Source organism: Chiloscyllium punctatum, chromosome 18 (genome assembly GCF_047496795.1).
Source record: "Chiloscyllium punctatum isolate Juve2018m chromosome 18, sChiPun1.3, whole genome shotgun sequence".
Classification (NCBI taxonomy): Eukaryota; Metazoa; Chordata; class Chondrichthyes; order Orectolobiformes; family Hemiscylliidae; genus Chiloscyllium; species Chiloscyllium punctatum.
The window spans coordinates 87,119,320-87,145,283 of record NC_092756.1 but is presented as its reverse complement, the minus strand read 5'-3'; the positions used below and the strand labels follow the sequence as shown (position 1 = coordinate 87,145,283).

The 25,964-nt window shown below is 39.2% G+C and overlaps 1 protein-coding gene and 1 non-coding gene across 2 annotated transcripts in view; both read right to left on the bottom strand.

Annotated features, from left to right (window-relative positions):
- Positions 1 to 6,958: 6,958 nt before the first annotated feature.
- dlgap5 (discs, large (Drosophila) homolog-associated protein 5) overlaps positions 6,959 to 25,964 on the bottom strand; it is a 45,520-nt gene continuing 26,514 nt past the window's right edge. Inside the window, exons 11-18 of the mRNA XM_072588655.1 lie at positions 23,131 to 23,291; positions 22,520 to 22,621; positions 21,663 to 21,879; positions 17,400 to 17,628; positions 14,814 to 14,856; positions 13,793 to 14,063; positions 9,644 to 9,732; positions 6,959 to 8,642 (exon numbers count right to left, since the gene is read on the bottom strand). Of these exons, the coding sequence (XP_072444756.1) occupies positions 8,517 to 8,642; positions 9,644 to 9,732; positions 13,793 to 14,063; positions 14,814 to 14,856; positions 17,400 to 17,628; positions 21,663 to 21,879; positions 22,520 to 22,621; positions 23,131 to 23,291 (1,238 nt within the window). The 3' untranslated portion in view covers positions 6,959 to 8,516. The remainder of the gene's footprint in view (positions 8,643 to 9,643; positions 9,733 to 13,792; positions 14,064 to 14,813; positions 14,857 to 17,399; positions 17,629 to 21,662; positions 21,880 to 22,519; positions 22,622 to 23,130; positions 23,292 to 25,964) is intronic.
- On the bottom strand, positions 11,041 to 11,219 carry LOC140489503 (small nucleolar RNA SNORA53). The gene has a single exon (XR_011963180.1). It is a non-coding gene; the product is annotated as a small nucleolar RNA SNORA53 (small nucleolar RNA).

Sequence of the window (25,964 nt, the reverse complement as noted above, 5' to 3'; positions counted from 1 at the left end):
TGGACATTTTGAACAACTTGAGGATAGACAAGTCCCCCGGGCCTGACGGGATATATCCTAGGATTATGTGGGAAGCAAGAGAGGAAATTGCAGTACCGTTGGCAATGATCTTCTCGTCTTCACTGGCAACTGGGGTGGTACCAGGGGACTGGAGAGTAGCGAATGCTGTGCCCCTGTTCAAAAAAGGGAATAGGGATAACCCCGGGAATTACAGGCCAATTAGTCTTACTTCTGTGGTAGGCAAAGTAATGGAAAGGGTACTGAGGGATAGGATTTACGAGTATCTGGAAAGACACTGCTTGATTAGGGACAGCCAGCACGGATTTGTGAAGGGTAGGTCTTGCCTTACAAGTCTTATTGAATTCTTCGAGGAGGTGACCAAGCATGTGGATGAGGGTAGAGCAGTGGATGTAGTGTACATGGATTTTAGTAAGGCATTTGATAAGGTTCCCCATGGTAGGCTTATGCGGAAAGTCAGGAGGCATGGGATAGAGGGAAATTTGGCCAATTGGATAGAAAACTGGCTAACCGGTAGAAGTCAGAGAGTGGTGGTAGATGGTAAATATTCAGCATGGAGTCCAGTTACAAGTGGAGTTCCGCAGGGATCAGTTCTGGGTCCTCTGCTGTTTGTAATTTTTATTAATGACTTAGATGAGGGAGTCGAAGGGTGGGTCAGTAAATTTGCAGATGATACAAAGATAGGTGGAGTTGTGGACAGTGAGGAGGGCTGTTGTCGGCTGCAGAGGAACTTAGATATGATGCAGAGCTGGGCTGAGGAGTGGCAGATGGAGTTCAACCCTGCCAAGTGTGAGGTTGTCCATTTTGGAAGAACAAATAAGAATGCGGAATACAGGGTTAATGGTAGGGTTCTTGGTCAGGTGGAGGAACAGAGGGATCTTGGGGTCTATGTACATAGATCTTTGAAGGTTGCCACTCAGGTGGATAGAGTTTGTAAGAAGGCCTATGGAGTATTATCGTTCATTAGCAGAGGGATTGAATTCAAGAGTCGTGAGGTGATGTTGCAGCTGTACAGGACTTTGGTTAGGCCACATTTGGAGTACTGTGTGCAGTTCTGGTCGCCTCACTTTAGGAAAGATGTGGAAGCTTTGGAGAGGGTGCAGAGAAGATTTACCAGGATGTTGCCTGGAATGGAGAGTAGGTCGTACGAGGATAGGTTGAGAGTTCTCGGCCTTTTCTCGTTGGAACGGCGAAGGATGAGGGGTGACTTGATCGAGGTTTATAAGATGATCAGAGGAATAGATAGAGTAGACAGTCAGAAACTTTTTCCCCGGGTACAACAGAGTGTTACAAGGGGACATAAATTTAAGGTGAAGGGTGGAAGGTATAGGGGAGATGTCAGGGGTGGGTTCTTTACCCAGAGAGTGGTGGGGGCATGGAATGCGCTGCCCGAGGGAGTGGTAGAGTCAGATTCATTGGCGACCTTTAAGCGGCATTTGGATAGGTACATGGATGGGTGCTTAATCTAGGATAGAAGTTCGGCACAACATCGTGGGCCGAAGGGCCTGTTCTGTGCTGTATTGTTCTATGTTCTATGTTCTAAGGGACAATGTCTTAACCACAACCTTGTTGAAGCAATGGGTTAACCAAGAACATGAGGGATAGCTGGAAGGAGGTTCTCAGCTTGCTGACCCACAGACCGCAATCAGTGAAGGTAAGGCAACTGCACCTCCTCCATCATAACACTCAACCTTTACAGATACACCACACAAAGCACACTGTCCGGGGTAGAGCAGTTGCCGTAGCAGACCATCGTGCACCTGGACAGTAAGAAACTACAGAAGGTGGTGTGCACAGCCTAGGGCATCATGGAAGCCAATCTCCCATCCATGGACTCCAGTGACATGGCTTACAGCCGCTGTCAAAAGAATCTTCACACACAAGCTAATGGTCTCCAGCACAGTCTCCTGCCAGGCAGAACATACAGAAGCTTGAACACACACCAGCTGGTTCAATAACATCCTCTTCCCTGTTGTTATTAGACTGATGAATAGACACTCCAACTCCAAATAACGCTGATCTTGCTAATGTTGACCTTGCCTTGTACACACCCTATGCGATGTAACCTAAATGCCTCTGTCTGAGTTTTGTTTCCCACCCTATGATCTGTATAGCCTTGCTTGCTAGGATCTGCCTACACTGCTCAAAGTTTTCCCATTGTACCTAGGCACGCATTACAATAACTCAAATCAAGTGAACTTGGGCAGTTATTATAGTGGGAAAGAAATGTACTCTAATCACTCCACATGTTTGAGTGTGGGCTGGTATGAATGAGGAAAAGAAAAGACATTCAGGTTGGACAAAATAAATCTTTCCACCAGTGTTGGTGTCTCAATGCACATGTGATGCCTGTGAAATGTTGACTCCCATGTACAGCTCTACTGATATTTTCAATATCCAAGCCTAATAAAATGAACGTGCAAGCAAATACTGGGATAAGCTAATGTTACCAACGTTGTACAGATAAGGTTTCAGCATAAGATTTTAGTAACATTTTGATTTAGTATTCTTTTCTTTCATAGGGTTTGAGTTTCACTGTGATAGCTGGGATTTGCCCATCTTCAATTGTCGAGAAGAATGTCGCACTCAACCATTTAAATTACAAGGAGTTGTGAATTAACGAAGTTGCTATGGGCCTGGCATCAATCATAGGCCAGGTTAGGCAATGCTCGAGTCTTTCTCCCCTCAGAAAACCAGATGGGTTTTTACAAAAATGGATACTAACTGTCATCAGCTTTACAGAGACTAGTTTTATATTTCAGATTTATTGATCAAATTCAAATTCCATTAGCTGCAGTGGTAATATTTAAGCTCAAGTTCCCAGAGCATTAGCCTGGGTCTTTGGGTTACCAGCTCATCACTTATTTTGCATCCTAAAAAAGGACCTGTATGTCTGTAGCATTTTATATATCTTTAGAAATCCTCAGTTCATAACTACAGTAAATCCTCTATCAGTGAGTTCACAACTCAAATTCATTTATCTGCATCAACAGTACCACCAAAATTCAACAGCTGCAGGCAAACTCAGGTTAAAAATCACATACCTATTTTCAGATGTGCTCCACTCAAATTTCATTATTTGCAGGGGATCCGCAAAGGGAACCCTCCTGCATAGAGGAATGACTGTCAATTTAAATTTAAAAACAAAATACTGCAGATCCAAAATAGTTGGTGGATATCTGAAGTACACCTAGCAGCATCTGTGGAGAGGGACAGATCTAATGTTTGGAGTCCAAAACTCCTGTTTTTCAGAACTGAAACACTTATTTGTTGACTCAGTGGAACAGAAGGTATGGGCTCCCAGAGCAAAAAGCAATAGGACTACAAACAGTAGGAGAGAACGGATATGGCTTAAGAATAGATGTCAATGAGAAACAGATCAGTTTAGTTGAGAGCAAACATGCATGACAGTGAAGAGATCAAACAAAAGTGTTCATGGTCTGAACATGTTGGACTTAAAGGTTTTATTCTTTACCTGAGAAAAAAGAATGCTTACTGTGGAACTCTGGAAGACCTCTGTGCTGTAAACATGAGCCTACCTTGCTCATGTTTCCAGCCTAGACTTGATGCAATATTCCAGTGAAGCTCAACACAAGTTGGAAGAACAGCACCTCATTTTTCACTTGTACATGTTACAGTGAAAAGAACACAGTCTGTAGGACTCAACATTGAAATGTCATATTTAATTCAAAATGTTAACTGTTTTGTTCTTATAGAATTCATAGAATCCCTACAGTGAGGAAACAAGTCATTTGGCCCAAAGAGTCCACGCCAACCCTCCAAGCAGTATCCCAACCAGACCCATTGCCCTAACTAATGCACGTAGCCTATACATCCCTGAACACTATGGGGCAATTTAGCATGGTTTGGATTAATGTGGCGCTGGAAAAGCACAGCAGGTCAGGCAACATCAGAGGAGCAGGAAAAATTGGCATTTCAGGCAAAAGCCCTTCATCAGGAATGGAGGTAATTTAACAGGGTCAAATCACCGAACCTGCACACCTTTGAAATGTGGAAGTAAACCAGAGCACCCAGAGGAAGCCCATGCAGACACAGGAAGAACGTGCAAACCCCACACAGACAGATGCCCAAGAGTGGTGCCAGTTTCTCCAGTATTCACAGCACTTCATTTTTACTTATCAAAAATGTAGAATACCCACAATTAATCCATAAGTTTCTAAGTCAGGTGCCCTGTATCTCAGAGTTGATTCTAATAACTTTGCGAACCACTGACGTCAGACTGACTAGTCTCTCTATCACCATTCTTAAATCAATGACACAATGCTTGTAAACCTCCAGTTCTCTGGTGCATCACCTGTATCTGGCAAAGAGTGAAAAATTATTCTCAGCAGGTCATTTCCTTTGGGGTTTCCTTTAACAGTCTGAGATACAATCCTTCTAGTTTCAAGCCTGTCACTTTGCTAGCACTACCTCTTGAATTATGCTTATTGTATCGAATATGTAACTTTTACATCTGATAGGCCCTATCCTTTCCTTGTCCTCTTGTTCTTAAAGATATTGAAAATATATCTTTGTTTTCCTTGACCTTACCTTCCAAAATTCTCACCACTTCATAACTTACTTTTGCATTTTACTCTTGTACAATTCCAAGCTTTCTACAATACATGCACACAATCCTTTACCTGAAATTCTTTGGGCTAGTTGTTTTCTGGATTTCAGAATAAAATGACATTTTCACAGTGAAATAAAAAACACCTAACAGCAGGCACGTTTGTGAATAGCATGAGCACTGAGACACAATTGACGCCTGCTAATGCTGGGCCACGCTGCCATGTCACATCTGAGTGACATGGTTCGAGTGGGTGTGGAGTTGGGTCACCTGTTTGCACGCCAAAATGACACTCCACGAAACTTTTGGATTTCAGAGCTTTTCAGATGTTGGATAAACAGTTGCGTACTTGTATTAAGTTTCTAGGATGGTCATAAGCTTTCCAGCCGAGATAACTATGGAACTGATTGGACAAGATGGCACCAGCACAGTAGGTAGTGTTTGGGCTCACAGCCATTGTTTTCTCTATGTACTTTGCCTTTATTTTCTTCATCTTGCGGGTGAGTAGTGGTGTTGGCGGCAGCTGCAGTGTCAGCGGCATGGACCAGGACTTCTGAAGGTGGTGGGAGTAGGCCCAGAGCGTGGCCACTTGGCAGTGATACCTGAGGCGTCATTGAAAACTGCCTGAGGCCAGGAGCACCTTGCAGAAGCCCTGATAGTGTTTGAGACTCCAATTTGAACAGATGAACTCTTAAGTAACTTAATTCTTGTTGTAACTCAAAATGGCACTGGATTGTGGCAACAAAATACTTTTCACTGTATTCAAGATACATGCAATAAATAAATCAATCATTCAGCTTTGGATATGGGAGCATCTCTTTTCCTGCATGTGGGTGTATCTACACAGTTGCAAAGCTGCTTGGGAAAAAAGTGGTTCATACAACAGAAGCAATGGCAAGAAGAAAATTACTAATGGGGGGGGGGGGGGGGAAGACATTAAGATAAAACAGAATTTGTGTGATGTACTCAAAAAATTATTACAATAAAGATTTGCACAATGGAACAAACCAAGTTTTTTTCTGAAAAACGTAAACAGATAGGGAACACAAACTTTTAGCTTGGGCCCTAGTCGAAGGAAAACCTGACAACAGAAGTGCAACCACTGACCAGACTAGGGCTCCTCAAGGAGGTGGAATGTTAATTGAATAACTTCACAAAATTATGAAAGGGGGGGGTTCAAGAGGATATAAAGGAAACAGAACGAATGAATCATGTATTCCACTATTTAACAAAACAACAGTCAGTTTCAATGCCAGCTTGTGGCCCACTCTTCAAATCCTTCAATTCAGAGACTCGTAAGTTCTGCATCTATCTCAGCCTTAAATGCATTCAAATGATGAAACACCCACGATTCTATGGAGTAGATTTGCAACTATCCACTGATCATGTAGAGCATAAACATCAGTTTATGCCAATTAAGCTGAAATGGCTAGTTTCTGTACTGTAAATTCTAGACAATGCTGTTAAAGGTACAGTACACCTTCAACTCTACAACAAAACACGTAGCAAGGTATATTTTTGTCAGGGGTCAATGAGAAATGCCTCAACCCAAGTTTGTGAGAAGAAAAACACCAAGGACCACATAGCTATTGAAGCAAACATTACAAGTTTGAAAATAGATAGCAAACTCTTTGGTCCAACTTGTCCATGCTGACCAAGATTCCCAAACCGAACCAGTCGCACTTGCCTGCCTTTAGCCCACACCCCTTTAAACCCCTCCCATTCACATACCTGCCCAAATGTCTTTCTACACTAGTGTTAGAGGAAAAACTACTTGGTAATCCAATGAGAAAATGACCCTTTTCTTAAGCAAGATGTAATTTATCACAAGTGGCACAAGTTACAGACAAGTGCGACAGACATTGGTACTGGGACCATGAGGAAGAGCCAGTTGGGATGTCTTACTTCAAGATCCAAAGTTCTAGCCCACCTAAGTCCAAGTCATAGAGATGTACAGCATGGAAACAGTCCCTTCGGTCCAACTCTACCATGCTGACCAGATATTCTAAATTAATCTAGTCCCATTTGCCAACATTAGTCGATATTCCTCTAAACCCTGGTGAAAGTGAGGACTGCAGATGTTGGAGATTAGAGTCAAGATTAGAGGGGTGCTGGAAAAGCACAGCAGGTCAGGCAGCATCTGAGGAACAGGGGAAAAAAAAACAAAACAACAATCGATATTTCGGGCAGGAGCCCTTCATCAGAAATGAGGCTGGAAGCCTCAGGGGTGGAGATAAATGGGAGGCGGTGGGGCTGGGGAGAAGGTAGTTGAGAGTATAATAGGTGGATAGAAGGAGGGGTAAAAGGTGATAGGTCAATTAATTTTCAAACCAGAGTTAGTTTGATTTTAGATTAACAGACCTACAAAAATGAAGAGACAAGAAATTTCTGACTTTAATGCAATATGAAGAAATTGGCAATTACATAATTTTCATCACTTTATATTTTATACAGAAATAGTACAAAACCTCACTGTATCTGACACTGCTGGAATTAGCAAGTTGAGCAGAAGATCAAAGTTAGCAAGTTATGGCAGTTTTAAAACAAGAGAAGCTTGTAGTTGAACCAATGGGCAATTTCAATTAAGTTTTGGAAATGGACAGAGTGGGAGGCACACTAGAAAGTTTCTGGGTAAACCTTCCAGCATAAGGTCAAAGTTTGGCTGATTCCATTTGTTTAAAGAACCTGAGTTTGAAGTCATGGGCATGGGACCGAAATAGGACTCCAACAGCAGTACAGGATTTCAACTCAGCAGCCGAGTCTGTAGGGTTACACTATTTTCAGCATTAACCTGGCACATTTCATACAAAGACCATTATTTGTTACATTGTGGGTATCCCAGAAGTCATATTTTGATTTTGAAAATATCATGAATTACAATATGGATGGTCACAAAAGAAACAGTATTGCAACTGTCATATCTGTTAGACAGCTGCCATAATGATAGACCTGTCAAATAATTTAAACAAGATAAAACCTGAAGACTGCATTTCAATAGTTAAAATTCTTCCAATGTCTACACCATGCACTTGCTTGAAATGAACTTTTCCTGAAATGGTGTTTGCTCAAAAGCTCCAATGAAATTTATCTGTCAAGTGTCTGTAATGATCCAGGTATCATCCTTCAAAGGAAGGCAGTATTTCACATTAAATTCTTCCTTTCTTCCAGCTCCTAACATGGTACAAATTATAGCAATTCAAGCTTTCATGAAAGTTTCACTTTTTCTTATATCATTCATTCAGCATAGGTAAGGATGGGTAACCTGCTGGCCTTTCCATTCACTTTTGAGCAGGAGATGAGACAGTGGGTTGGTAGTGGCAAGAGAAAGAAACTAAGTTGTCCTCATACTGCCCTAGACATTTCCTCCCCTCCAAGTAGAACAGCCCACTGACAGTTCAACAACATAATTGGGAACTTGAAATTATGTCAGATGGGGGATGGACATAAACCTACTGCTCCATTTTGCACAATATAGCTTTTCTTCTACTTCCTTCACATTTAGTTTCGAATAATTCAATCCATATAAAGAGACAGACTAGCATCAAAAATATTTATAATTGGAAAATCAAGTCAGTGCATAAATGTCCCTGCAGAGCATTGACAATGTTGCCTTCCAACGGTAATATACACTTCCAAAAATGACTTTTTAGATCACAAATAATAGACCACTATCCACCAAAACTCAGTTGAATTGTGGCCCCCTAAAGGACTAATTTGAAACTTCATGGTCAATGAAATAATTATACATCAAATATGGCTTTGATCTTTGGCATTCAGTGTTTTTCTTCATTGAAGAGAAGACAGCCTCCAATCAGCTAGAATCCACAAGTATTATTCTTAGCTATGAAGTGCCCTGCTACAAGTCCTTCATGGTCTACATAGTGAAAGATAAGCCAGTAGTTTCAACGGACTGCTCATCTGTTTTTCTTCATTGAGGTGTTCCACTGGGACTGAAAGATATCAAATCCTGAAGAGGTATTTGAAGTGGAAGCCTATGTCTGTCTCCTGCCCCAACCATTGTATCAAAGGGGCTCACACAATTTCCTGCAGATTGCTTAAAAAGAACACAAGAGTGGTTAAACTTTGATCAACTTACATTTGCTAAACAAGTTTAAAAACAAGTTCAAAGTTGGATGACTAAAGGAAGTTAGTGACCTGAAAGTTTTAAGAGCAAATGAGACTTGCATGGAAATCAAAATTGTGGGAATAATGCATAAAGAGCATAAAAACAGCCCTCAGAAAAATCAAACTCTGAATATATAGTGAAATCTTGCCATCTAAGAGGTGAAATATAATCATCTCCATTTCAAAACACACTTGGGAGAAACCCATTTGGATACAAAATGGTAAGAATTCTCAGGCTCAGGTTTAAAAACAGTAATCTGGACAAGTTACTCAATCACGCAAATGGTGCCCAGGGCACTCTGTACAGCCAGAAATGGAATGACAACTAATGGTGGGAGGAACATTGACAGTGGGGTACAGGGTAAAATGACCATTCAGGCTTGGAGTTTCTTCTGCCAATCAATTAGATCATGGCTCCATTTATCCACCTTGGTTCAATACCCAACGTCAATAAAATCGATGATATTTTATCTGGATTCCTCTACCAGAGAAGTATTTAATTTCCAGTAGAATATACATCTAGACTAACAAACTGACCTTTTAATAGAAAAAAGCCAAAAAGAGGAAAGAGAATGGAGTCAGATGCAATGCTAAATGTTGCAGAGATGTAGTGAGTAAAAGACTACTCTTCATGGCTGCAAACCAATAATTGTTCTGAAAACTGAAAGATCAATTATGGAATATTGGGGAGAAATATGTATCATTTTGTAGGTACAGACTACGTTATGACAACAACTGAAAACAAGTGAAAATTATCTGTGCACTAACAACATTTTATGGCAAGATATAGTTCTAAAAGAGGGAAGAATTTTAGAAGAATGGAAAATAGCAATAATCCAGGCCACTGACCTGTATTTGATAATTTATTACAACTGACTTGCAGAGATGTGAAAGTAAAAATCAGTTTAATCACTGCAAACATTATCTTACCACATTACGGAGAACAGCTCCTGCAACCAAGTCATTAACTGAGCTAAAGGACGGAGTTTGTGTGGCTGAAATCGAAGTGGGAGTCACATCTAAGGAACAGGACAAAGTAAATAAAAATCAGGAGAAATACAAAACAAAGATAAGTACTTTGCAAGTCCTGCCTCCTAGTGGGTACAGATAAAATGTGCTCCTGACAGAAATAGCACTACGTCTACTAGATTAATGGTATTTATTGTGTCATCACTTGGAGCAGTAAGTTTTTGCTTGCCTGCTTGTTAGGCCAAGGACCATCTGGAGAGATGAAGTTGCACATTAGACATTGTCTTAATGACTTAAGTTTGTAACAAAATCAGCTAAAAAGGGTCATAAAACCCTTTGCAACGTAAAACTTAAACATTAACATCTATTCACATTGATTAGTGACCACTCCTCCCCCTCCTTATACCACAAAATACTTGGTTAACAATCACCTATGACAATCAGAACATGTCAGTGTCTGATGCTGAAGAGATAAATTAAAGCTGTCAAGGTAGATTTGACAAGTTAACTAAAGGACAGCAGGTTCATTAACTTAGATATTGAGAAGTCAGAGTTCAGACATCAGCCAGTGCAGAAAAATGTTCATGCTTCTTTCAACAGAGAAATCACTGCAATGTTGCATTAGGATCCAAATAGCATTCAAAAAACTGCAAGTGCATATATTTTAAAACAAACTCAAGTGAATTAAAAGATCTCAAAAGATAGTTTTAATAGTCACTATAGACATTTTTCAGAGTATTGTCAAAGTCCAATCATCTTTAAATTGCTTCAATAACCTTTCATCAAAAGTCACAATCAAGGATACTTGATCGTTGCATTTAGTCTCATTCACAAATCCTGATATTGAATCAGTAAGTGCCACCAATGATAAATAACAATACCAGACAATGATAGCCTCCAATGAGAAAATCTAACTATCCTTTTTTGCCATTACCATTGCTGAAATCAATTGTCAGGAACTATTTGGAAGGTCACCACTGATCAGAAACTTAACTAACCTAGTAATATTAATACTGTGGCCCCAGGAATAAGTGACCAACTGAAAACTCTGCACAAGTCAGCAATGTGACAGAACTCTCTGCTTGTGCAATGAGTGCAGTTTCAGCATGAAGTTCAACATCATCCATAGCAAGGAGTTGCTTGATCAGGATCCTGTCCAGTACCTTATATACCACATGGGGAAAGGATAGTGTGGTGGTAATGTCACTGGACTAGTAATCCAGAACCCCAGGTTAGTATTCTGGAGACATGGGTTCGAATCTCATCATGGCAGATGATGCAATTTCAATTCAGTAAAAATGTAGTCTAACGGTGACCACGTGGCAGTCTTGACTGTCATTAACCCCATCTAATTTACTAATATCCTTCAGTGAATTATTATTCTTACACGCCAATGACTCAAGCACCTGCAACAGTACAACCAAAGTTGATGAATGTAACCGACCAACTCACCAGAAAACCCAACACCACAGAAGAGGGATCTTCCAGTAAAGCAGGACAGATACATCCCATAAGGGATGGATCTAAGGAGCATGGTTGTTTTTAAAAAACAAACTGTGCCAAGCCTTGAACAGCACCTTCTAAACCTAAGAGTTCTAGTATCTAGAAGCCAGGTGAAGCAAATGCATGTGAGCACCACCTGTAAGTTTCCTTCAAGTCACACACCATCTCGACTTGGACTCAATCATCATTCCTTCACTGTCAAAACCCAAATTCCCTGGTGCATTTTCACCAAATGGATTTCAGCAGCTCAAGGTGGTTCATGACTACCTTTAAATGCAAATTATGGATGAAGCCAAACATCAGAATTCCCAAACTCCCATAAACAAATAGTGCCCTGAACTGGCCCAATCATCTACTAGAGGCTGAACTAGTGCCTTCTACAAGTTCAACAATTTCATGGCCCTTAGACTCTAAATGAGCCTGGATACTGTATTTCATTAACTGCTCTTTTGAAGGTGACAAGGCAGATTCAAGAGACATATACAGTTAGTTCCTTGGTTGCATTCATATCTGTTTGCAAGTTAGAATACAGCAGAGGACAATTATAAAGTATCCATTTGTAAGTATAGAGAATGTTTGTATTTCAGATCTTTAAAATTACACCCCTGTCTAGGATTTTGTTCTTAAATCTGTGTTTCCCTGTATATCTAGGTTCCTCTGTTCCTGCACCATCTCTCCATGTTCTTCCCACTGAAATGAATTAATTTGCAGAGAGTATTATTTGCTGATGTTCATCCACTTCACCAACTTACCTAACGTTCCTCTGAAGTTCAACACTGTTTTGGGTTCATAATGCTTCTAAAGTTTCATATCATCCTCAGACTTTCCTGTACAAAGTCTAAGGCATTAACACATCACAAAAAGCAAGGGCTCCCTGGGAAACTCTGCAATAAATGTCTCAAAAAAAATCATTAACCATTACTGTTTACTGGCGCTCTGCCAATTTTGCATTTGCTGCAACTGCTTTTATTTCATAAGATCTGACATTGATCACCATTTTGTTACACAACATTATCAAACGCCTTTTTGAAGTTCAGATATACCACATTAACCTCATCAGCTCTGTTGAAACTTAAAAAAACTCCAAAGTTAAACAATTTGCCCTCAACAAATCACCTGATTTTCTTTAACCTATGTACACTAGTGACAATTTAATTTTGACTTAAAAATGACTTTCTGGAAGCTTCCCATATCATAATTAAACTGATTGGCCACTAGTTGCTGGACTTACATCTATACCTTTTTTGAACACAGGTGCAACATTTGCAATTGTCCAGTCCTCTGGTATCACTTTCTACTGGAAAATTAATGTCAATATCTGTGAAATTTCTGTTCTTATATCCCTCAGCATCCTTGGAGGCAATGCACCCAAACATGGTATTTTAAGCAAGCATGGTCAGCATAATGTATGAAAGCAGTACTATTAATAGTAGTTAATATTTTTGGTTCTGGTTTTGCTATGGACTGCAGATATCTGAAAATATAAACTGGACTGTTTTGTTTCAGAGAGAGTTACTTTGTTTTATAAAAGATGGAACTCTTGGGTGTTGTTTTGCTGGAATGGAACTCCTCCCCCCCACCCTCCAAAGCTATGTGTGAATGAATGGGTTAGCTATGCCCTATTTTAAATCCTAAGTTTGTTTACCCTGTTTTTGCCACATTAGAGGATAAGCATTTTTGATCACAGCTTTTGCTCCTTGTTCATTGATGAAATCTGGTGCAAATTTCTATTATCTTAGATAGTGGTCAGCTATTATACATCCTAGGGATCAAATTGGTCACATTTTATGTTTGTGGGTTAGTGGGGCTTGATTTCCAGTGCACTATTCCCACTAGCTTTGTCACACTGATTACCTGATTCTATACATCTGAACAATTTTAAAGTTACAATCCACAGGTTGAGAGTGGTGTATTTAACTAAAATATTCAGTGACCACCACTAATGCAGTGGAGTGAAACATCATTTGTTGTAACAGAATTTCAACTAAATGTTGAAATGTTAACCTCAATTTAGATATTCTGTAAAATATTTCATTCTAGCTAGATTGGAGTTTAAAAATCAGATGCATAGGGACAAATTGGTGTTCTTATTTTCACAAATTAGTCCAAAGACAAAAGTACATAACAGGTGAACAAGATAATCTTCACAAGGTACAGGAATTTAAAAGAAAGAAAATCCAGGGAATTTCCATGGACACGACATGCTGCATAGAATAAAATTACAGTTGTAAATCTGTGCTTACATGGGTTTAATGCTCAGACAGCTAAATTCTGGAATAGACAGGTCAGGACAATTACAATTTTCATGAAAATTGAAGCCTGAATTTCACTTCAATGTACTGCTGCAGTATAATAAATGTGCACTGGACACAACTTCTAGATACGGCACTCAAATTAGTTCAATAGAGAACTGATTTTATTAATATCATTTTTTTCCCCATTTAAAGACCAATTCCCAAGTCATTTTATATGTAAATTAGGAGCAAGAGGGTAGCTAGGATAATGGAGGTCCACTCAGTGCTGGGACCTCTGTTACTTTGGAATATTGGATGGAGAAATAGCAGATGGAATTTTTCCCAGAGAGGAAAATGCAACAATTTCACTTACCCAAAGTGCTGGTCTGTTGAAACACCTCTTCTGGAATTGACTGAGCACCAGTTGAAGACTGCAGACTCACTGGACTCTTCATTTCCACATCATCACAACTCGATAGAGATGACGCAAATTCTGATTTCCCATTATAATGCTGGGAATGTTTGTTGCAAACAGATGTACCATTACATCCATTATCATGGAATGGAGATTGTAGCACCTCAGGTAGGTTGGAGACAGAGCTTCTGGGCTGGAGATACTTTGCAAAGTCCAGTGAAGTATTCACCTAGGGAACACAAAAGAAATACCTTAAAATGCCTGAATTGCTCTCAACCATCATCCTCTCCCAGAGGCTGGAAAGCCACAAAACCAAATCAGTATAAGGACAGACCAGGGGCAAAAAAAAGTGACATTAAGTAGCTTCACCTCCATCTCTTTTTGGAAGATACAGAATGATTTCACTCAAGCAAAACTATACAGGTTCAAGCAAAGTAATATATTCTCGCTCAGCAAGATTAAAAAGAGGAACATACAGCCAAATGTCTACACACAAAAATGTTTATATTCTAATCTGGTTGCCACATCCCTCTAGGAGAAAGCCCTGAAGAAGGGGTCATGCCCGAAATGTCGATTCTCCTACTCTTTGGATGCTGCCTGACCTGCTGCACTTTTCCAGCAACACATTTTCAACTCCCACATCCCTCCTCCAGGCCAACCCTTTTTCCCTTTGACGTAATTAGCAATCCTTTTTCTTGGTTCAATCGCTAACAGTGGCCAATTATTCCATGCTCTGGCATGACATTTTCCATTCTGCAAAAAAGAAAAAAAACTGGCTATTTACCTTCCATATCAACTCTTGATACCTCACCAGAGGAAAGAGCAACTTACTTCCAACCTTCTTCTAATGTCAAACTTTCAATAATGGTACCATGCATATCCTCAGTAAATTCATTCAATTAGTAGAGTTGATAATTTTTGACACTGGATTAAAATGTGCAAAAATTTATTCAAGAGATAGTCAGTTTCTTGATCTTACCTCCTCTTGCCTCTTCTGGAAACAGCAAGTCTCTTGCGCTGTGCTAAGGAGAGAAAATGCTCATTAGAAATTACATAATGGGAGGAGTTATGCATTGAACAGGTGGCATGCTTACACCATAGGCAGATTTCATTTCTTAGTTTTCAAACACTTGAAACTGCTGGGGTCTCTCTGCACAGCAGATAAGTTAAGACCCATCAGGTAAATACAATTTTCTGTTCTGCCATCCAAAGCATTTAAAAATAAGTGTTTTACACATGTATGAGAGCATCTCAACCCAAAATTAAACATTCAATTTTTAACGGATCTATTAATAAACTTGCAACAGTGTGATACCTATAGCTTAATAGTTCAATTTACAAGGCTTAAACAAACTAAAAAGTAGCTTGCACACTTGGATATACAAGCTACAAAATGCATCTATCACTAGGTAGTGTAATAGAGGATTTTCTGGTCACAAATTAAGTTGTTCAGACAACTAGGCCAAGATATTACCATGTCACTTCCAGAGAGAAGAAGGATGTAATACAGTTGCTTTCCCAGAATTGCTGGTGGGAGGAGTAGCCTCTAAAATATCCATTCATTCTTATTGATGCATCAGAAAAAGGGCATGATTGTAAAACAGTAAACTAGCTGTTAACCCCCACCGCAAAAGAACATAGCTCCAGGCACACACACTGCAATAGATGGGTTCAGTAGCATTTTGATACAAAGGGCATTCAGAACAACCATTTAAAAAGGAGGAAAGTCAAGAATATTTTTTAAGTTCAAAGCAAGCTTCATCTACACTAGTATTTCAATTAAAAAAGGGTGTCTCCTGGATGGGAGGAGTTCAAAAGAAGATAAACAGAATGACCATCGTTACCCAGAGTTGAACAGATAACAAACAGCCTATGCACAACCCTGGTTATCTATATTCATTAGGATAGATGTTGACTTTTGAGACTGCCTACAGGAAGAAAACACTAACCCAAAGTTGTTACCGGTCTGCCTTCTATTGCCAGAAACTGGTAGTATTTAAAAGGAAAGTGGGATACCATGCCTCTCAAATTTGTTAGAACTCCTTGATGAGGAAGGTTGACTAGGGAGGGCAATAGATGTAGTCTAAAAGGATTTCAGTAAGACCTTTCATAAGGTTCCACATGATAGACTGCTCTGGAACGTTAGATCACAGAATCCGGGGGAGCTAGCAAATTGGATACACAAGTGGCTTGATAGTAGAAAACAGAGGGCAATAATGGATAGATATTTGTCAGAATGGAGGCCTGTGACTAGTGGAGTGCCTCAGGGGCCAGTACTGGGCCCATTGCTGTTTGTTAATCGATATTAACAATTTGGAGGAGAATGTACAAGGCATAATTAGTATGTTTGCAGATGATACTAAAATAGGCAGTACTGTGGACAGAGGGGAAGGTTATCAGAAATTGCAGCAGGACCTTGATCTGCAGGGGAAGTGGGTTGAGAAATGGCAAATGGAGTTTAACTTCGCTAAGTGCGAGATCTTGCATTTTGGAAAGTCAAATCAAGGAAGGAGTTTCATGGTGAATGGTACAGCCCCAAAGGAGTGCAGTGGAACAAAGGGACTGGAGTCCAGGTACACGTTTCTCTGAAAGTAGAGTCACAGGTGGACAGGGCAGAGAAGGCAGCTTTTGGCACATGAGCCTTCAGTCAGGGCATTCAGTGCATAAGTTGGAAAGTTATGTTGCAGTTGTATAGGATGTTGGTGAGGCCACATCAGAATATTGTATTCAGCTTTGGTCACCTTGTTACAGGAAGGATGTTATTAAACTGGAAAGAGTGCAAAAGAAAATTACAAGAATATTGCCAGGACTCAAGGATCTGAGTTATAAGGAGAGGTTGGACAAGCTAGAACTCTTCCTTAGAACGTAGGAGACTGAGGGGAGGGGGATCTTATAGAAGTGTATAAGATCATGAGGGGCATGGATAGAGTGAATGCACTCAGTCTTTTTCCTCAGGGTTGGGGAATTGAGGACTAGGGAGCATCAGTTTAAGGTTAGAGGGGAAAGAATAAAAAGGGAACCTGAGTAGCAATTTTTTTTTGATTTTACACAGAGGGTGGTATGCATATGGAATGAGCTACCAGTGAAAGTGGTTGAGGCAGGTACATTAACATTTAAAAAGCATTTGGATAAATACATGGATAGGAAAGGTTTAGAAGGATATGGGCCAAATGCAGGGAAACATAATTGGCGTGGATGGACATTTGGTTGGCATGAACCAGTTTGGACCAAAAAGCCCGTCTCAGTGTTGTAAAACTCCATGAAAGATGTGTCACAAGGTAAACATTCAAAACTACCACACAAAACAGCTTCCTTATTAAATATGGTTTAAACTGGCATTCCTAAATTTTCTTGAAAAATTGAGAAACATCTAATTGAAACACATTGTGCAAATTTACAGCCAAGCACAGACAAAGGGAAAGTATAAGGTCAAGCAAATGAACGTGAAGGCTTAATATGGTTTTTGCAGATTGAATGATTCCAAAGTTATACCTAATGTATAGCAGCATAAATATTTGACTTAGCTTGAAGTACAAATAAAATGCAGTAGGAAAACAAGATTCACCTTTCTTCTGCCATGGAACTGTTGTTGTCTTTCTTCATTACAGATGATTCAACCTCTGGTAAACATTCCAAAACCTTTTTGTCTGAAGTCTGTTGATTTGGTCTATCACACATAGAAGGGATGGGTGAGGTTGGTGCAGTTGAGTCACACGCACTCTTAGCAGGGGTGCACTGTTCTTTTGCTTGCTGTCTTGATGCCCAATCTTCAACAGCAGTGGTGTTGGGAGGTGCTGCACAAACATTAGTTAAAATTTGTATTTTTTTCAGCCCATTTACCAATTAAAAATAAATTCCAATCGCTTTAACCTTCGATCAAACAACTTGCATTTAAACCTACATTTTGCAAATTTGCTCCTTGAAATGAACTGAAAGCACATGAAAGTAGATTTTTTTTAAAAAAAAAGAAAAACCCATGCATATAGGAGTTGGGACGTTCTGAAGAAGTTGCACAGGACGTTAGGGAGGCTTTTTTTGGAGTTGTGTGCCCAATTCTGGTCACCCTGTTGTTGATAGGATATTAAGCTGGAGAAAGTTCAGAAGAGATTTACCAGGATTTTGCCAAGAATGGAAGATGAGAACTAGAAGGTGAGACTGGATAGGCTAGGAAATTTTTCACTGGAGTGTAGCATGTTGAGGGATGACATTAGAGAGGTTTAAGATCACGAGGGGTATAGATAAGGTGAATGGCAGGCATCTTTTCCCTAGGATAGAGGATTTCAAGACTAAGAGGTATATTTTTAAGGTGAGAGGAGAATGATTTGAAAAGAAACAGGGACAACATTTTGTTACTAAAAAAAAAGTGGTGCATGCATTCCAGAGGAAGTGGTGAATGCAGGTATAGTTACAACATTTAAAAGACATTTGGATAATTCCATGAATAGGAAATATTTGGAGGCATATGGGCCAAGTACAGGGTGGTGAGGCTAGTTCAGTGTAGGTATAACGAATGGCATGGACCGTTTGGAGCAAAGGGCCTGGTTCCATTCAGCATGACTAGAGGTTCAAGAAAGGTCAAAGTTTAAAAGATTGATCTGATCAGCATTCTCGATCTTATTAAGATATGTGTATACGTTGGAGGCTGTCAGTATAAGCCAATTTATTTGAAACAGATTTAAAGCATGTCAGAGCTTTTTAGGAGATGGAAGGAAGTATTTGAAGCATCTTTCTGATTGCAGTGCACAAATCTGACTCAAATTTTAATGAACTGTTTTATATTGTATTAGTCTCATTATAAATTGACAGTTTACAAATATTAATTTTATTTTCATTGTATATATCTGGTTGATTTTTCATTCATTCTTGGTTATAGCTAAATACTTTTATTCATGTTGCAGTGTAGTGGTTATGTGACAGAATAAGTGATCCCAAGCAACTGGACTAATAATAAAATGTAAGTTTCATCACAGTCAGAATTTTAATTCCGTTAAGCTTTCTAATGTCCTTAGAGGATAGAAATTTGCCAAGCTTATCTGGTCTACATACAGCTCCAGTGACATATCAATGTGGTTGATCTAGCAGGTCACCAAGTTGCATTAAATCTCTACCCCAGCAGTTTTGGAACTTAGCCTATTGCTACCTTCACCAGGCAACTAACTGTGGACAATAAATGTCGGTTTTGCTAGCAATGTCCACATTCCCAGAAAGGAGTTTATTTTAAAAATTGCCAGGTGTGAATATTTTTATGTCACTTGACTGTACTACTGGAGTACTGTGTACATTGCATTGTAGGAAGGAATGTGAACACATTGAAGATTGCAAAAAAGTGGTCTGTGAGAATAGTACCAGGGATGAAAAATTGAAGTAGTTGGGACTAAGAAGATCCCAGAGGTTTTCAAAATTATAAGGGGTCTGGATAGAGAAGACAGGAAGAAATTATTACTGCCTATAAAAGAATAAAGAACGAGAGTGCAGAATAAAGAACCAGAGTGCAGATTTGAAGTGATTTACAAATGGAGGAAATATAACCTGAGGGGGAAAAAAGCTTTTCACACTGAGTAGTCAAGGTATGAAAGTGTACTAATTGACTATAGCTTGGAGGAGGTAGGTTCAATTGAGGCATTCAAAAGAGCATTAAAGATTATATGAATAGAAAGAGCGCTCAAGAGCATGGAAAAGAAGGAGACTGACAGCATGTAATGATACTCATTTGAAGGGTTGGTGCTAATATGGGCTGAATGGCTTCTTATGCTTCAACACTTCTGACTCTTGATAAGTCAGATCCAAGCGTGAAACCTAGTTTGATAGATCGCATGTTGCCCTTTTTTGTTTAATTAGTCAACATTGTATGTATGTTTCAATGGCCAACTGCAAAGACCAAAACAAATAAGCAAACACATCTATAAATATTAGTTAGGAATATCTTAATACAAACAAACATTGAACAAAGTCCCACCTTGTTTCCCAACACTGTCAGAGACTCAAATCAGAAATTATACTCCTCTTTCTATTTCTACTTAACTGATTCCTTCCAGTGTCTCTACAGTTCAAGAAAAAAAATTTACAACCTCAGTCCAATGAGATGACCTTTAGACAAGTCTGGTGGTCTAATTTTTTTCCAATTCTAACAATCTGAAGATTTCTATCCCAAACTCTGCTAGTTTGCAAGATACTCAAACTAGAAAAAAAAGCTGCTGCAGCAGAGACCGATTTCCTCCAAATAGAATGGAACATTGCTCGGAGAGAATAAAATCTCAGTCCTCAACCAAAACTCTGGCATTTTCTCAACTGAACTGAAAACAAAAGAGGAACATGTTGATTTAAGGTCTGACTACATTGATACTAAGGCTGAAATGTGACTGCTGCTGCGTAATTGCGCTATTCTTAAAAGGAACGCAATGGACAAAAATCTGCAAGGCAGTGCTCCATATAAAATTAAATATGAATTTGATACTGTTATAGCTAAATTTATAACAAACGCACCATATGGACTAGTTGCTTCGAAGTCAAGAAGTTGTTAGAAATGCAGTTCTTGTTCCGTCAGCTGTGTAAAGGCTGAAGAACAGAGCTAGATTTGCAAGATCAAAAATCCAATGAGTCTACCAAGAGACAGAGGGTCAACTGAGTCTTGAGGAGGCAAGCTCGGTCTATCCAAATTTGATCACATGGTAGAAAGGACTGAGCAGGTTATAAGGAGCTGTGCCACAACATAATGCTCGAATCAAATAGGCTGATCAAATATTTGGTGATAGGAATGAGAAAATGGATCACCTCCTCAGTTCTGCATCTCAGAACGCCCAGGTAAACTTGCACACGTGAGTACAAATAACACTAAATCAAGTTTCCTTTTGTACCAAATACACACATTCTGTTCAAAGTATATTTGGGAGCAAACCAGGATACCCAGGAGCAAACTTCTGAACATAAAGGGGATACTAACTAACAGAACACATTATGTTAGTAGGTTACAAAAGGGCCGCAATAAATTTTATTTATTCAAGGTAGAAATGCTGTCATTAATGACTCATTTACACTCAATTGCAATGATTCTAAAATCAGCTGTGCTAACTGCATTTTTATATACATTAAAAACAACTGATTGTTGGGTTTTGCTGCAGCATAGGTTTATGCTAAGCTCAAGCCCCACTCCTCAGAGGAAATTCAGAGCATCACAGTGCATGACATCAATAACCCTTCAAAACCATATCTATTACGCGTGATTTGGACATAATTTTGGTTTCATTATTAAATGGACTAGCTCGACCACTCAGGACATTCTTAAGCAGGCAGCCTCAGACCATAACTTTGCAATTTGTTTCGGTAAGTGTACAGTGAAAATTACCTGGAGTAAGATAGCTAGATTGACTACTAGATTTTACAAACAAAAATTTATTCACAAATTACACAATGAAACACAAAGGACAGAAAAAAAGAACTCAGCCTATCCAACTAGACTTAATTATGCTGCTCTGAATATATACAACAGTGATACAAACCCCATGATATATGCAGAATCCCAAATGAGTAAACAGTTCACACCATGCACGTTCACCTAATTGGACTACACCAGTGAGGTTCCCACAATTTTGTAGCCACTCAAAGGCAAAAGGCCCAGTGCTGACATTTTACTGTTTGGACCCAGAGGCGGCAGCCTCTGACTGGTGAGCTAGAACACAGAACCTGGATTATGAAGACCCAAACTTTTGTTTGGTCTCAGACACCTGCATTGAACACTTCTCCCACCTTCATTTTCTGGATCATATTTCACAGACAAGGCTACTTTGCTACATGCAGACTCCTACATACATTTGCATCAAACATTTCTTACCAGTGAAGCTTTTCGCAGGACTCTCCACTCTGAAGAACCCTGCATCAAACACAATAACATCTTTTTGATTTTCTTGACTATTGGAGCCTGTCATTTCCTGCTTCAGTTTGGCTTTCATAGATGCCTTTAAAGCAGCAAGACTGCTTTTTGGTGCAGTCAGGGTTTTGTTGGCTTTAATTGTAGTAACTTCTGTGGGTTTTGGGATGGCAACCTTTTTCTAGATAAAGAAATGTAAAAGATTACCAAATTTTGACATAGCACACTGTCAAATCTACAACCGATAAATATTGAAAAGCTACTCAAAATAGGGATAAAAAAAAGCAAAATCATAAGGATTTGCACATTTATTACAAATACAACAAGCGTTGAGAGTCACATTTAATCGCCTCTTCAATGTTTCACTGATTGAAAAATTAAACTGAGTTGGGAGGAGTCAAAGACTCATGCACAATCCTGATCAAAGACTATGTCACGCTTTCATAGTAACCTGATAGAATTAAAGTGATTTGCAGGAAAGTGTATAGTCTTTCTACAATATAAAATCTATGTACTTTGAATACATTGATGTATGGAAGAAATTTGTAAGTAGAATATAGAACTGGTTTCTAAAGGAAAAGGACAAAGTTACACTTCATCAGATCAGTCACTGAAACAAATTGGCCCAATGATCAGGACATTGACTTTAGGCAGATAAATGAACAAATGAACTGTAAGCAGCTTGCATTAGTATTACTACCTTTTGCCCATGTCTACTTTTCCCAGAAAAAACTGGATGATTTAAAAAGACTGCAGGATAAACACCAAAAGGCAAGGCGACGAGAGAGTATGCCCAATTCCTAAGTCTTTTTGCCCCCTACCTTGACCATTTTCTTGGGCACTGACAGCAACTCATTTGGCTCCTCCCACTTATTTTCTTGAAGCTTTTTCAGATATTCAAATTTTTTGTTCACATCTTCAACCTGGAAGACAAGTAACAAAGTTAAGAACCGACACATCAGGACGAGGAAAAGATAAAAACCCAGATTTTCTCTCAAACACTTTTCTATGATTGTGGGGAGAAAAGAAACTAACATTTCTATTTGAAACTGGGAAAGTTAACATTGGAATATTGTTTTTCAACAGTGTCTCGCCAATAGTTGCAAGGAATTCTTTTTGATTATTTTCTCTCAAAATGCTGTTGGCTTTGGACTAATTTTTGCCAATTTGTTAGCTGATACAATTGTTGCAGCCAGATGATTGAAGATTTAAAGTTTTAAAACTCTGTATAGCAGCCTGTTTGATAATCCCCTTTATCTTTGTAAGTTGACAAACTTCTCCTTTTACTGCAACCTCACAGTAGTTTAAAGTCATTGCTCCCAAGTTTTTCCTAGCCAACCTCAAATGTTAGCCTTTCAGAAAATTCCAGGGGGTGGGGGGGAACAAAAAAAAAACTCAGCACTGTGCTCAAAAGAAAATCTTTCAGAAATACCTGGAAGTAGATCATGTCCCAGAATCCTTCTAGATCTGTGTAAGTTACTTCCTTTTCACTAGTCTTGAATTCACAGTCATCGACAAGCCCATTAAACTGTTTGAATCGCTCAGCCATGAGAAGACGTGCTTGCCCAACAGTTGTGCGAACTAAGTCCTTAACTAAATGAAAATAAAATTTGGAAGAATACTTTGAATGTTAGTTTTTGTTGGAAAGATTGCTTAAAAAGGCAAACTTGTAAAGAACAAAATTTTGTTGGCTGGTGCTATCACACAAGATCTAGCAAATTTGATCAAAGTTATTCAACAGAGCAAAAGATTCATAGAGAACTAAAAAAATTTCAGGTCATTATCCCATTTAATTTGATTTGGATGCACAGATGAAAAGCGAGCAAATTAAAGCAGAATAAGACACAAATTTCTACTTGCATAATAATTCAGGAGAACCTATTGTAGTAGATAGTGGTCAATCAAGTCAGCATTCAACTCAGAACCTAGCTAAATATAGGTCAATAGGTATCAAACAAACAAATGTTCCATATCTGGAGCTTTTCCTGACACAAAAGGGTGTTGCTAAAGCTGTCCATACAGAACTAACTTTGAAATAAACAAAAAAAAAAGTCAAAAAGATTAATTGAGGAAGGAGAGAAGGCTTTCGTGAGAAGATGGAGCACGTTTCTGAAGATTTTAGTCAAAAAATACAAAACCCAATCTCACACGAAATTAATTTTCAGACTTGTATTCATAATTCATGAAAATCAGTAAGGACTGACCATTAGGTGCAGATCAACAAATAAAATTTAATTATGCTAATTCCTAAAATATTTAAATTTAACTGGTATTCTAATACAAGTTGTGACAGCAGAAATAAAAGTGCATCACTCCATGTCAAATCACAGCACTTGTTGCTCAGCTGATGTTCTGATTGGAAATATACAATTCATAGTGGAATTCTGAAACAGCTACAAACTCTTGCAATAGTGCTGTCACCTGGAATGCTCTTTTAATGAATTCCTTTCACAGATATCTTAGCCCTTTATGGATTAGCTCAAACTTCATTTCAATTACCATTCAGTACCATGTCACAGTGCCATCCAGTGGCGGCAAAAAAAAAGGGAAAAATATTCATGACTGCAAAGTCAAGTGTACAGCAAAGAGGACAAATGCTGAATTCTAATGGCTATCAATTAAACTGATAACTGGGATAAAAAGATTGTCCTGTGAGGAGACATTAAAGGAATCAGCCATAAAACTTTCTAGCATTTAGAAAAAGAGAGGTGATATCACTAAAGAAGCAAATCTTGGTTGTGTTACTGATCAGGGAGAATATCACAGCTCCCCTGAGAGGGGCCACCATGGAGGGGTCATCCAGCAAGGCCATATAGCTACAGCTCAGGTATAGATAGATACAGAAGGATCCAATCACTTTTACGGCTGTATGTCAGGTCTCCCAACAGCCAGCAGGAGACAGAGGAACAGACATGTGGGCAGATTGAAAAATAAGACAATAGGGTTGCTGCAATGGGCGATTTTATCTTCCTCGATATGAACTAAGCAGAATTAGGCCATTTGGCCCATTCAACCCGTTCTGCCATTTGATCATGGCTGATATGCTTCATACTCCCATTTTCCTGCCTTCAACATGCAGGTAGACTGGGAGAATCAGGATGGTATTGGACCTCAAGAGAGACTTTGTGGAGTGCCTCAGAGATGGATTCTTATAACAGCTGGTGCTGGAGCCTACCAGAGAGAAGGCAATTCTGTATCTGGTATTGCGCAATGAACTAGAATTGATCAGGTGCCTCGAAGTGAAGGAGCCATTGGGAAGTAGTGACCATAATACAATAAGCTTCAATCTGCAATTTGAGAGGGAGAGGGTACAATCATAAGTGACAATATTTCTGTTGAATAAAGGGAAATATGGAGCTATGAGGGAGGAGCTGGCCAAAGTTCAATGGTGCAATACCTTAGCAGGGATGACAGTGGAGGAACAATGGTGGATAGTTCTGTGTATAATGCAGAAGATGCAGGATCAGTTCATTCCAAAAAGGAAGAAAGATCCTAGGAGGCGGCATGGGATGCCGTGGCTGACAAGGGAAGTTAAGAAAAATATAAAGTTAAAAGAGAAAAAGTATAACAAAGATAAGTGGGAAAACGGAGGACTGGGAAGCTTTTAAAGAACAGAGGATTAAGAAGAAGGAAATACGTAGAGAAAAAAATGAGGTACGAAGGTAAACTGGCCAAAAATATAAAAGAGCATAGTAAAAGTTTTTTTAGGTATGTGAAAGGCAAAAAAATGGTTAAGACTAAAATTGGGCCCTTGAAGACAGAAACAGGGGAATATATTACAGGGAACAAAGAAATGGCAGAAGAATTGAATTGTTACTTCAGGTCTGTGTTCACTGGGGAAGACACACGCAATCTCCCAGAGGTAACAGTGGCTGAAGGACCTGCACTTAAGGGAATTTATATTTGCCGGGAATTGGTGTTGGAGAGACTGTTAGATCTGAAGGTTGATAAGTCCCCATTGGCCTGATGGTCTACATCCCAGGGTACTGAAGGAGGTGGCTCAAGAAATCATGATGCGTTGGTGATTATTTTCCAGAGTTCGATAGATTTGGGATCAGTTCCTGCGGATTGGAAGGTGGCTAATGTTGTACCATTTTTTAAGAAAGGTGGGAGAGAGAAAGCAGGAAATTATAGACCAGTTAGTCTGACCTCAGTGGTGGGAAAGATGTTGGAGTCTATTATAAAGGATGAAATTACGACACATCTGGATAGTAGTAACAGGATAGATCAGAGTCAGCATGGATTTATGAAGGGAAATCATGCTTG